Raw genomic sequence first — 14,148 nt, forward strand, 5'->3', positions numbered from 1 at the left:
CTGTAAGATGCTTTACAGACTGACTGGAACAAAACAACATTAATACTGATCCAGCAAAAACTGACAAAACTGAGCTGAACCTGATATTGCAGCAATTTTATGCCTCAGTCTGTACTTACAGCAGACTGCCACGTTCACGGCCCAGTTTATTTTTTCTTACTTTATTTATGTAACTGTTGTATAAAATCAATAGAACACTCGAGGTCATGTGTTATCGCTATAACATCACGGCTGTGATGATCTACAGTGACCAAATCACAACCATAATGTTATTTCGCGATAACACACTCCCTCTTGTCTTCTATTGCTTAAGCAGCCCATGGGTGAGTTCACTGTAACAGACAGAGGGTCAGTTTAACACTCCTTCTAAAAGTCTGATGAATTAGTGCAAACTAATGTACAATATACATACAATATAATTCTATGTTGTAAGAAACAAATATATTTTCCAGCTGTACTGCATGATATATTATCATTTATAAGACAGACAGATCAGCTGATAGATACACACACATCAAATTATATATGAAAACTGACATGAGGCTGTGTGTCAAAGATGTTTTGTTTGTCCAGTGAAGGACAGCAAATAAAAACATCACACATCAGTAAAATATGAACATTGTTTCTGAATTACTACAGCTTTACCAACTGTTACTGTCAAATTCATTAATATACTTATTTACAACTGAAATACTGACGTCCGAAAGATCCTAATAAAGTAGAAGAAAGTCCGATTTTTCTTTTTCATTTTAAACAAACAACAAAAAGACAAAATTTGCTTGTTTGTTTACTAAAGGTGTCTGAGCTGTAACGCTGTGTAAGAACTAACCCCGCAGTACGGAGGCTGAACTTAAGCCCAGCTGCACTCGCTGCTTCAAAACGGTGCTGCATGGTGATTGAAGTAATATAAGGTTGGATTTTGAGATTTACAAAAACAGCTCAGTAACCGGACAAAAAGTGACTTACATGCCCTGAAAACACTCTTTGGCACAGACCTCTTTAAAATGCTGGCCAGTCCTACTGAATTTTGGTGGGAGACTGTGGCTAGAAAATGTGGTAATGTGGCTAAAAGCATTCACTGCTTGAACTAGTAAAAGAACATAAAAAGCCCGTGTTAAATGATGCCCCACGTTAGGCTGATCCTCGCGTTCCTCTATGTCACATAGCTTTAAGCTGTAGTAGCATCCAGTATGTCAGATATGACTTTGTGTCATGCAGTGTCAGAAACCACATAAGCAAGTCTAATAGGGATCATTCAGCAACTCCACATGGTTTGAGGGTAGTGTGTGATGTGGCATGCGGTAAGCATCATGCTAATTGGTGCAGTGCAAGCATCCATTCCTTGTTAGCTACATTAGCCTCAGAGCTCCAGTGTGAAAACTTCAGACAACTAATAGGCCGTAGTTAACAGACTACATTTTACAGTAATGGAGGAAAACTGCATAAATTAGATTTTTCATCAAACTTTACCTTTAACTAGTTAAGCTGTAACGCCATAGTTTATGTGATCAATGTAAAATTTACAATAAACTGTCAACTCCATCCTCTGGAACTACCAGTTTAGACCAGTGTTTATTTTAGCACTTCACTTACCGCCTTATTACCCCACTTATCTGACTGTTACCCCACTTACCTGCCTTATTACCCCACTTATCTGACTGTTACCCCACTTACCTGCCTTATTACCCCGCTTATCTGACTGTTACCCCACTTACCTGCCTTATTACCCCACCTATCTGACTGTTACCCCACGTACCTGCATTATTACCCTGCTTATCTGACTGTTACCCCACTTACCTGCCTTATTATCCCATTTATCTGACTGTTACCCCACGTACCTGCATTATTACCCCACTTATCTGACTGTTACCCCACGTACCTGCATTATTACCCCACTTATCTGACTGTTACCCCACGTACCTGCATTATTACCCCACTTATCTGACTGTAACCCCACGTACCTGCATTATTACCCTGCTTATCTGACTGTTACCCCACTTACCTGCCTTATTACCCCACTTATCTGACTGTTACCCCACGTACCTGCATTATTACCCCGCTTAACTGACTGTTACCCCACTTACCTGCCTTATTACCCCACTCATCTAAATGATACCCCACATACCTGCCTTATTACCCCACTTATCTGACTGTTACCCCACGTACCTGCATTATTACCCCGCTTAACTGACTGTTACCCCACTTACCTGCCTTATTACCCCACTCATCTAAATGATACCCCACGTACCTGCATTATTAGCCCACTTATCTGACTGTTCCCTCACTGATCCCTTTCTTTGCCACTACACTCTTTAACTGCTGCTGCACTCAGCACTTTAACTTAAGACACATACCTTACACAATGTAAAGCTTACAGGTATGACTGTGTGTGTGTGTGTGTGTGTGTATGGGTCTGTTTGTGTGTGTGTATGAGTGAGTGATGGTAGGAATGCATGTTTTATTTTATCTTATTTTATTGTATTTTATTTAATATTTATTTTATTTTATTTTATTTTATTCACTACATGTAAATGTCTGATTCTGTGCTCTGTGAGCTCCTGTAACCAAAACCAAATTCCTTGTATGTGTAAGCAAACCTGGCCGATAAAGCTTGATTCTGATTCTGATTTCTTCACCTCTCTGGAAACCTTACCCATTCTGAAGAGTACAAAGCTCTAAGGCTGACCGGAGGGCTGGACAGCTGCTCGGGCAAAGTGGAGATCCATCGCAATGGATCATGGGGGACAGTATGTGATGACTCCTGGGCCAAAGAAGAAGCATCGATGGCCTGCGCCATGTTGGGCTGTGGGAGTGCAGTACAGTTCACTGGCTTTGAAGAGCTTTTTACCTATAAAAATGGGATGCGCTGGTATTACATGTGTGAAAAGACCTTTACAAACCTGTGGCAGTGTACAGAGATTGATGCAATCAAGAACCAGATTTGCGATGGAAATAAAGCAGCAGGATTAGTTTGTAGCGGTAAGTAAACCTGTGTATTTATGTCAAGCATTTGAATTACCACTATTTTAGATATCTTAGGAGACATTGCGTTTGGTAGAATATGGAAGGTATTACTTATTAATTCTTTTTTAATTATTATTATATTTTATACAGCATTTTTATTAACCTACTAAATGGACTTGTTTTTTTGTTTTGCATAGATTCTCTTGGGCTGCCGCAACCTACCAGTCCAAAGGCAACTACACCTGCATTAAGAACAGGTAAGTATTTTTTGAGAGGAGCACTTAAAATGTAGTAAAATAATAATATAATAATAGCACTGAAACTTTACTTTGTCTTTGCAGCTTCTAATTTGTTTTAGAATTAAAACAAGTAATGTTTGGGTTAAGCCACAAGGGTTACTGGTGACAAGAACCTTCAACTTTAGAATTGGAACCAGTTCTTGTACCTTTATTTTATTTTTACACCCTATTGTGGTCCCTTTTGTACCAGGTATTAATCAGGTAAGTGCACTGACGTTGGACCAGAAGGCCTGGCACTCTATTCCAGTTTATCCCAAAGGTGTTCAATGGGGTTGAGGTCAGGGCTCTGTGCAGGCTGCTAGAGTTCCTCCACGCCAAACTCGTCAGACCATGTCTTTATGGAGCTCACTTTGTACACAGGGGCTCAGTCATGCTGGAACAGGAAAGGATCTTCCCCAAACTGTTCCCACAAAGCTGGAAGCATATGAGTGTCTAAAATCTATTTGTGTGCTGTAGCTTTAACATCACCCTTCACTGGAACTAAGAGCCCAAACCCTGAAAAACAGCCCCAGCTCATTATCCCTCCTCCACCAAACTTTACTGTTGGCACTATGCATTCCTGACATCCGCCAGAAGCAGATTTATCCATGTGACTGCCAGATAGTGAAGTGTGATTCGTCACTCCAGAGAACATGTTCCAGAGTCCAGTGGTGGCATGTTTTACACCACTCCAGTTGACATTTGGCATTACGCATATCTTGTACCGATTATGATCTTAGGCTCGTGTGCAGCTGCTCAGCCATGGAATCCTATTTTGTGAAGCTCTCAACGCACAGTTCTTGTGCTGATGTTGCTTCCAGAGGCAGTTTTGAAGTGAGTGATGCAATAGAGAAGATATACCTCAGCACTCGGCAACCCTGCTAAGATGGTTCCATTTCACAATAATAGCACTTACAGTTGTCCGGGGCAGATCTAGCAGGGAAGAAATTTCAAGAACTGACTTGTGGCGTCCTATGACAGTGCCACAGTTAAAATCACTGAGCTCTTCAGTACGATCATTCCACTGCCAGTGATCCTCTATGGAAACTGCATGACTATGGGCTTCATTCTATGCACCTGTTAGCAATGGTTGTGGCTGAAACACCTGAACTCAATAATTAATAGGGTGTCCATATACTTTTTGCCATATACTGTAAATACGTAGGTTGGCATTCCAGTGAAATTTAGTTACACGGTCTTGCTACATCAAGACATTTTCTCTGAAATGATAATCGAGTACTTTAGTTGTTCTGCACTTGACACTTACCTGGTTCTTACCTGGAACTGTAGGATTATAAAAGAAAGTGTTGTCAAACTTCCAACCCGTCTGCGTGGAAAGTACTGTCATTTTTGATGACTCCTACATGCAAACTCTTTCTCTCCTAAGTGCAAATGACCACAGCAGGACCCACAGACTTCTGGACTCTGGAGCTGCTGGGCTGCATCGGACTGTCCTGTGCTCTTTTGATTGCGCTCATCACAAACGTCATCTTGTGTTGCCTTGCTAGGAAAAAAAGAGGTAGGTTTTCATTCGTAAAGCGCGGTGCTGTTGTGTCTCTAAAACAGCTTACAGGGACTTTAACAGCCTTGACCTTGAATTTGTAGATTTATAGAAAAATGCTGAAGGGCCCTGTAATGAAAAACTTTCTCTATTTTTTAAAATAATATGAATGATGTAAACTTTATACTGTATGCTCAGTTTATACAGTCCATATATGAAAACTCAGCTGCTGAATCAGCCTGTTTATAATTGAGTATTCAGCCTACTGCAGTTTAGCTCCACCCATTCACACTGAAGTTATAAGGAGTCTTTCAGTCCAGCGTAACGTGACAGAACCAGCCAGACGCTCACGGTTAAAAATGAGAACTGAGGCTTTATTAGTTAGGGGTTTGGCAAAACTCATAGTCAGTAAGTAGTAGTGGTCAGATCCAAAAAAAAAAAAAAACACAGAGGACAAATATAACAAAAACAAATGTACAAGAACATTCAGTAGCTCTACCAGGAGAAGCAACACCTCGCAAGTAGCTAGTCTAAAACTTATATACTTGGCTAGATCTGGTCACATGATGAACAGAACAGGTGAGACAGATTAGTACTCAGTACGTACTTACTAGTACGGTAATTGGTGGATTGGGAAGGTTCCACTGTCACATGGTCTCCCAAGGAGTTCTGGGAAATGTGTGTGTATTATATACCAAAAAGGTTGCACTTAATGAATTATCATAATATTTATTTAATTAGTTTTTCCTTGTTCTTTGTACCAGTCTGGCTTACACACTAGACAAAAGCATCTGTTAAATTAATAAATATAAATATAAATATTAAATAAGTAGACCACAATAGCAGGCATGTGCATATGTATATAAGTGATGTAAGTGATGACTCATTTCCCTCTTCACTGTATATTCGTCAGTGGTCAGTAAAGTCCAAAACTGCCACGGTGCATTTTCTGTCTCCCACAGCTCTGAAGGTTCAGCAGCAGTATGCCAGTCTACAGACGGCTGCAGGGGCCGAAGAGAACAACTACAGAGACGCCATCCACCTCGTTAAGGTCACCAGCAATGAACCCCAACTCGGCGGTCAGTGCACACGCGTACTGAAACGACCTGAACATATTTATCAGCTCCCTTATAAGACGACGTTCTCTGACTTTGTACCAATTATGTCTCTGCAGCTCAGATAATGCCCCCGCAGATGTGGACTCAGAGCAGCGTTGAGAGCGGCGACACCGACTATGACCCGAGTGACAGCGGGCCGGACACACCCTTCCCCCTGTCCACCTTCCGCAGTGAGTCTAGATTATATATATATTCTGGTAATTGTGTGTTGAGTGTGTGTACATATATATGTGTGTATATATATATATATATATGTGTATATATATATATATATATATATATATATATATATATATATATATATATATATGTATATATACACACAATTTTTTTATTAAAAATAAATCAATTATGAATTATGTATTTTATTAAAGCTTTTTTCATTGTGTAGTTTTCCTTTGTTTATTTAATAATTTACAATTTAATTTACTCTGCATGTCTTTATTGTCTTATATTGTTTTAACATTATAAACATTTCTCACTTTTTCTTGTATGATTTGATGTATTTTTTTAGTTTTCATTTTTTTTACGTTTTGTACTAATAATTTTATGTTTTATTTTCTTTATTATTTCAGCACTGAGTACTTCATAAAGAAACTTCATTATTATTATTATTATTATTATTATTATTATTATTATTCATCTATAGGACCAAAAAGGGATTGAAAATGTAAAATAAGTAGAGCAAAGTGATGGTAGTTCATTGTTACTGTAACAACTCTAACAATAACTTATCAAAACATGCCTTTATCATCAGTACTTAAAGAACACACTGAACAGCAGAGCACTGAACACCAGAACACTGAGCATCAGAACACTGAACACCAGAACACTGAGCATCAGAACACTGAACACCAGAACACTGAACATCAGAACACTGAACACCAGAACACTGAACACCAGAACACTGAACACCAGAACACTGAACACCAGCTTGTTTCAATACAAAGAGAGCACAATTAGTCCTGGTTAACTGGATTTAGTGCAGTATGACGTGTGAAAATATATACTACAAATGTTATCTATACACATATTGTGACTATATTTTTGCACTACAGTAAAAACTGCTCAACCTCCTGATTACAGACTCTACGCGGTACAGTACGGAGAACCGGAATCCAGCTCTAAAAAGTGCCAACCTGCATAGTGTGACTGAGGAGGGTGAGTGTGGAGTGTCATAAACATGTGCCTTTATCTGTAGTCAGATGGCTTAAAGGGCAATTCCACTACATTTTCAAAATTTCTTCCTAATTCAGTGGTTGAGATCTAAAGAGAGTCATTCAGAGTGATTTGGTGTGAAATGGTGCAGATCTCTTTACACTGGTGGTGATAGGAACCAGGGGTCCCCATGACTACAACAAATATAGACATTTTATTTACTATCAGAAGCCACCAGTGAACCTACACGAGTCTTCTGAGTTTATATGGAATGTTGATGATGGGAAAATAGCAATAAATCTGGGGGGAAAAGTTTTCTTTGGGGACTATTTTGCCTGCAGCATCTCAGTCATCAGGCAGTGAATTCATAACCATTTCATGTAGTAACTTTCTGTGAGGGAGCTTTTAGAGGTGGACGTCTGGTTCCTATCACCACCACTGTGAACAGTTCTGACTCGGTAAGTTTCTCTAGAACAGAGCGTTTCACACCAAACCACTCTGAACGAGTTTGTTTAGGGAAAAAATAACATGTTAATATCACTTTAAACAAACAATTTATAGCAAAAAGTGAAAAAGGCAGTATAAAGTTTTCTTATGACAGCAATAATATTGTGAGTTAATCCCACTGGTTATCAATTTTTTATTGTGGGTTGATTGACTGATTGATTGACTGATTGACTGACTGATTGATTCATTAATTTTTTGATTGATTAATTGATTGATTGACTGACTGACTTACTCACTGATTATTGACTGATTGATTCATTGATTGACTGATTGATTCATTGATTGACTGATTGATTATTTGATTGATTTACTGACTGATTCATCGACTGACTGACTGACTGACTGATTAACTGACTGACTGACTGACTGAGTGATTTACTGACTGACTGATTCATTGACTGACTGACTGACTGACTGAGTGATTTACTGACTGACTGATTCATTGACTGACTGACTGACTGACTGAGTGATTAACTGACTGACTGACTGACTGACTGACTGACTGACTGATTCATTGACTGACTGACTGAATGACTGACTGACTGAGTGATTAACTGACTGACTGACTGATTGACTGACTGACTGACTGACTGATTGACTGACTGACTGATTGACTGATTGGCTGACTGACTGAGTGATTGACTGACTGACTGATTGACTGACTGACTGAATGACTGACTGACTGAGTGATTGACTGACTGACTGATTGACTGACTGACTGACTGACTGACTGATAGATTTATTGATCAATATTAGTTTGGCCCATATATGAACCCTTCTAGTTTAAGATTTAATAAAACACCCATTTGTGTCACTTTATTTACTCGTGTCCACGACACCAACACATGACTTACAGTTCATATATTACAGCAGGGCTGTTCTGTACTGACTGATGATGTTTAAATTCAGGGGCTCCTGGTGATGCTGCAATGCGAGGACACCAACAGCAGCCCTACACAGCCAACGGCACATTCCACGGCCTCACTGCTGCCCCGAGTGGTAGGAGTTCATTATTCCATCGTTTCATTATTATTATTACTATCTTTTCTGCTCTGAGACTCATTTATAGTTTTGTGTGTTTGTGTGGAGGAGAACATTTAACACTTTTCATTCAGAAACAAACTGCCTTTACATGATCTTCAGTGCAGACATACACGTTTAAGAACTGACAAAATATGATTGTTGGCCAATTTAAAGCAAAGAAAAAACAGATTCTGTAAACACATTTTTTACATTAATCGAAGCAGGGAAATCTTTTATCTACTCGACGTTAAAGCTGCAGGTTTTCGTGTCTAATAAAGAGGAGGTTTAGCTGAGAGTGCTGCCCCTTCAGATGAGCTAATGCTAAAGCTAACATTGGAGCTAGTCAGAGCAACAAGGAGGCCTCATCGACTTTTACATAAAGTCTTAATGAAACAATAAAATAAGTATTAAAATGTGCATTAATTTTCACTTTTACACAGAATGTTTTAATCACTAAAGTGAGCCCTTTATAGTCCTGTTTAATCTGAGGGATTTATCAATTTAACTGTCAACACATAAATTAAGAAAAGCTAACTGGGTTAGTTCTAGCTAACTGATCTTACCAGTATTCTGTAATGTTATTAATTGTTAGCAAACAGAGTAACCCAGACACCCTCCAGATGATCCGGATAGTGTGGGTCAAGCATTACACATTCCTCACTAACACCTCTCTGTTTGTTTTGAGGAGTTCTGTTGAAGTTTTACCTTCTTGTCAATAAAAAACTGTCAATCGTGTCAATCATTATTGTAGCAAACAGTCAGTTGTGCTTCTGTATTAGCTGACCGTCCAAAGAAGGGTCATTGTTCATAACCGTAATTTACTAGTTTTAATACTTACTTTGGGGTTCCTGAATACAGGGCCGCTCTGAGACCTCTGTTCCCTTTATTCCCTGTAGAGGACTCGTTTGAGACCTCCAGCACCTCGTCGGGAGAGTGTTATGAGAATACAGGCCCCAGCGAGATTTATGAAAATACTGGAGATGACAGAAATGACCTGCAAACTGCAAGTAAGCTTTTGTTTAAAATCTCAAAATATGCTGACGTGAATTGTCAGATAAAACAAATTTACACATTTTCTTACCCTTAAAGCAGTGAATCAGCTACACACACACACACACACATATATATATATATATGAGTTTTCCTGCCCACAGGACGCTGTTGGCTGGATATTTTTGGTTGGTGGACTATTCTCAGTCCAGCAGTGACACTGAGGTGTTTTAAAAACTCCAGCAGCACTGCTGTGTCTGATCCACTCGTACCAGCACAACACACACTAACACACCACCACCACGTCAGTGTTACTGCAGTGCTGAGAATGATCCACCACCCAAATAGGACCTGCTCTGTGAGGGTCCATGGGGGTCCTGACCACTGAAGAACAGGGTAAAAGGGGGCTAACAAAGTATCAGAGAAACAGATGGACTACAGTCTGTAACTGTAGAACTACAAAGTGCACCTATATAGTAAGTGGAGCTGATAAAATGGACAATGAGCGTAGAAACAAGGAGGTGGTCATAATGTTATGCCTGACCGGTGTGTATGTGTGTGTGTGTAGTCAGATGAAAGATAAGTGGGATTGTTATCTGTCAGATTGGCGAGCTTAAGTATGATGTTAGGACTGTTTTATGATTCTGACTTTGTTCCAAACATAATGTCTGTGTTCAGCGCTGCCCTATCCGGACCCTCCCAGCTACAGTACTGAGAACTTGCTCAATCAGCCTGAAGACTCACTCCAAAACCAGAGCAATGGCTTCATGTCCAACCAGGGTCTGTAACTACTGTATGACGGAGCTGCTCTCCTCATAAAATGTGCTGTCTGTCTGTCTGTCTGTCTGTCTATCTACAGTACCGTCCGAAAGTCAGAGATTACTTTCTTTAATTTCCAGTCAAAACAGCCAGTAAGTAAAAGTGATTCATTCTTCAGGAGATATTGCTGAGAAGAAAGTGAAAAATAAAATAAGTATAAAAACAAGAGTTTCCAAAACTGGAGTTCGGAAATGATAAAAAGCTACAGAGAAAATGAGACTCCCAACAACCACCTGGAAGACCTGGTAGACACCAAAACTGGGTGCCTGAGATGTGGGGTAAGGTTTGATTTACTGAAGAGTATAACTTTGTAATCTGGATTATTTTGATTGTGAGAAGCAGAAAATGATCAACCAGCTTCTAAGACTGAACTTTGGAGGTGTGTCTGCAGATTCTTTGAGGAACTGAAAGTGAGTCTCCTGAAAAGAATGGAAGCTGGAATAAAGACAAAGAGTGGTTAATAAATACAGGAAAACATGTTAATTATATTTGTGTTGTTTTAACAGTTTATTTTGAGTTAAATATGTTTCTTTTTTCCCTAAAACTGAAAAATAAATAACTTGTACTTAAAGATGAAATGGATTCTGAAACAGTTGAGATGTAAACAGACTGATTCAGAGTGGTTTGGTGTGAAATGGTTGATTGTAGAAACTCAGATGTCTTTACAGTGGTGGTGATAGGAACCAGGGGTCGCCATGACAACAACACAGATATAGACATTTTATTTACTATCCAGAACCACCAGTGAACCAACACGAGTCTAAGCTTTTATATATAATGTTGATAGTAAAATATTGGCACATATTAAGGGACTACTTTGCCTTATAACGCATCTGGAGAGTTTAATGCGTCTAAAAATCTCTCACAGAAAACTACACACGTAATAATAGTTAGGAATATGCTGCCTGATTAACTGAGACATTGTTTTATGACCATCTTGAGATGCATTTTGCCCTAAAACATATCACTGTTGTTGGAAGAAAACCTCGTATCTCCATGCCTGATGTTCAATTTTTGACATAATTTGAAAATACCTGTTAATCTTTACATTGTGTGTAAATTTCATGATGAATGGACTAAAAGAAAATGACCCATGCAGGGTGTTATACGGCAAAATAGTCCCCAGTAAAAACTTATTGTTTCAGATTTATCACTATTTTACTATCATCAGTATTACATATAAAAACATGTAGGTTCTCTGGTGGTTTTGGATAGTAAATAAAATGTCTATATCTGTGTTGTAGTCATGGCGACCCCTGGCTCCTATCACCACCACTGTAAAGACATCTGAGCCTCTACAATGAACCATTTCACACCAAGTCACTCTGAATGATGTCTATATCTCAAACACTGAATTACACTGAAATTTTGAAAAATTAGTGGAATTCCCTTTTAATGGCTGTTTTGACTTGAAATTCAGTAAATGAAATGTGGTCTCTGACTTTTGCACGGCACTCTACCCCCTCTATGTTGGGAAAAAAGCACACTGTAGAAAAAATGCCTTCACAATTGGAGAAAACAAGAGTCAAAAAACGTATAAACAGACAATAGAACTAAGAGAGAAAAGTGAAGATGGTCAGAATGATCTGACCCCACATTCTGCTTCAGCATATCATCATCAGTTTCATCAAAGCCAGTTTACTGCAGAAAGACTAACACTGCTGCGTTTCTTTATCTCTCTCAGGTTTCGGCATGGAGCCGAGCTGTGAAGACGATTTCCCCATATACTCTCCCGTCAGCGCCGACGTGGACCCCTACTCCTCCGACAGCGAGTACGACGATGTTGGCTGCTTACAGAGGCCTCGCTAGTGACCTGACTTTAAACCTCTCCTGTTTTACGCTGATGCCTGAGAACCACACACTCTGTTCCTACATGCACATTCATATTCAAATTCATCTTCCACATTTCTGTTTTAACTCTTTCTTTGTTATAAGTTTGTCTGAATCTTTTTTGGTGCCGGGGATTAAACACAGTGAAGGACTGTTCAGTACTGAGTGCTGGAGTGGATTCACCTCATCGCCTGACTGCATATTTACATTCTGTACCATGTATGACATAAAACATGCTCCTAAACAGCACTTTCACTCTGAGTAGTAATAAATATATATATAAAACTGCATATTTAAGGCTGGTGACTGTTATAGTAACTTAGTGCCAGATTGAGGCCTGTTCTGTCAGGCACTGTGAACAGACTGAGAAACTCAGCAGCTGAAACCTGACAAAGACGTTCATCTCAGAAACAAATCTTACATATTTGTAAACATTTTGAGCACAAATATCTAAAATCTGTATTTTTCTAGCTGTAAATAAACCTGTTTTGTAGAATTTGGAAATGAAATTGTGTGCATGTAATTGTTAGAATCAACCACATGGTGGCACCACACCCATTTGACAAAGGTCATACAATAGTGGTCATTCTTGAGGCCTTTGCATTTAGGCTTTGTTTAATTCAGGAGGCAAAGTCTTATTGTGGTTATTATTATTATTATTATTATTATTATTATTATTATTATTATTCTTATTATACAATATTTAACATGCTAATTATACAATTTTATTTGAAAAATACATCATTTGTCTTTATATATCGCTGCTGTCGGAACAAAACCTCATATCTGCAAAATGGTAACTTTACAGGTGAAGGAAAAAACAGACTTTACTTCTAATGTAATTCAATGGAACCAGACTTTGTTACAAGTCATTTTGGGTCATTTCTTTTGGTCCATTCTTCATGAAATTTATACACAATGTAAAGAGCTGCATTTTCAAATTGTGTCAAAAACTGAAAAATGTCAAAAATAGAGATGGTTTTGTTCTGACAACAATGATATATATATATATATATATATATATATATATATATATATACACTATATCATTTAATTTGTATTTTCATGCATCATGATTGGCACTGAGAAAGTTAGTGTTTATAATATGTACTTGTAATTCCTGTTGCACTGTAATGTGATCTAAACTGACATGATGTAATGGAAAATGTTCAACTTACGTGGCAGATTTATCTCTTTGTATCCCTCATTGGAGAAAGTCGGGCTGATTTATTCCCCCCTTGTTTATGCTGCCCTACACAGGACAATGTTAAAACCCAGCTTTAAAACATTAGAAATATTATTTCAATATATGTATATGTATTAATACCAGTATTAATTTGTAACACTTTGTTTGGATGGTCCACTGTAGGTGGTTTGTAAATGCTCAGTCAATCTTTAACTAACATTCAACTAAATGCCTATTCAATGCAACTGAACTTAAAGTTGAAAGTGAAAGATTCTGTTAAACCAAAATCTAAACTTAACCTCAAAGCAAGACCTACAGCTACTCCTGACATAACCTCAAACTTAATGTTGTTGATAAACAACTGAGTATCACTAGAACATTTGTTAAAAATATAAATATGTGTAGGTCATCTATAGGGGACCATCCAAATAAAGTGTGACCCGTTAATTATTTATAGAAATAAGACTGAGGTGTGGTTAAAAAGCTTAATATCAGTGGAAAAACATGGCAATTTGAAATTCGCCCAGAAGAATTTCTATGGGTGCCGATAACCGCGACACATTTTTAAAAAATCGATTTGAATTTTTTATTAGTGACTGTGCATTGCAAAGCAACCGCCTAGCAACACATTAGCAATCACCTGAGATACCGTAGCAACTGCCTAGCAACCACCTGGGATACTATACTAAATTCTTAGCAAAACCACAGCAACCACCTGGGAAACCATAGCAACCACTTTGCAACACCTTAGCAGCCACCTGTAATAACATAGCA

General features: G+C 38.4%; 1 protein-coding gene across 2 annotated transcripts in view; it reads left to right on the forward strand.

Moving 5' to 3' along the window:
* LOC118806220 (T-cell differentiation antigen CD6-like) overlaps nt 1-12,691 on the forward strand; it is a 30,623-nt gene extending 17,932 nt beyond the window's left edge. For both annotated transcript variants that reach the window (XM_036567690.1, XM_036567691.1), the window contains 10 exons: nt 2,665-2,979; nt 3,162-3,221; nt 4,630-4,761; nt 5,706-5,822; nt 5,918-6,031; nt 6,948-7,022; nt 8,436-8,525; nt 9,446-9,556; nt 10,218-10,319; nt 12,043-12,691. In XM_036567690.1, coding sequence (XP_036423583.1) covers nt 2,665-2,979; nt 3,162-3,221; nt 4,630-4,761; nt 5,706-5,822; nt 5,918-6,031; nt 6,948-7,022; nt 8,436-8,525; nt 9,446-9,556; nt 10,218-10,319; nt 12,043-12,167 — 1,241 coding nt within the window. In that variant the 3' untranslated portion in view covers nt 12,168-12,691. The remainder of the gene's footprint in view (nt 1-2,664; nt 2,980-3,161; nt 3,222-4,629; nt 4,762-5,705; nt 5,823-5,917; nt 6,032-6,947; nt 7,023-8,435; nt 8,526-9,445; nt 9,557-10,217; nt 10,320-12,042) is intronic.
* The last annotated feature ends 1,457 nt before the right edge of the window (nt 12,692-14,148 follow it).

Source organism: Colossoma macropomum, unplaced genomic scaffold (genome assembly GCF_904425465.1).
Source record: "Colossoma macropomum unplaced genomic scaffold, Colossoma_macropomum, whole genome shotgun sequence".
NCBI lineage: Eukaryota > Metazoa > Chordata > Actinopteri > Characiformes > Serrasalmidae > Colossoma > Colossoma macropomum.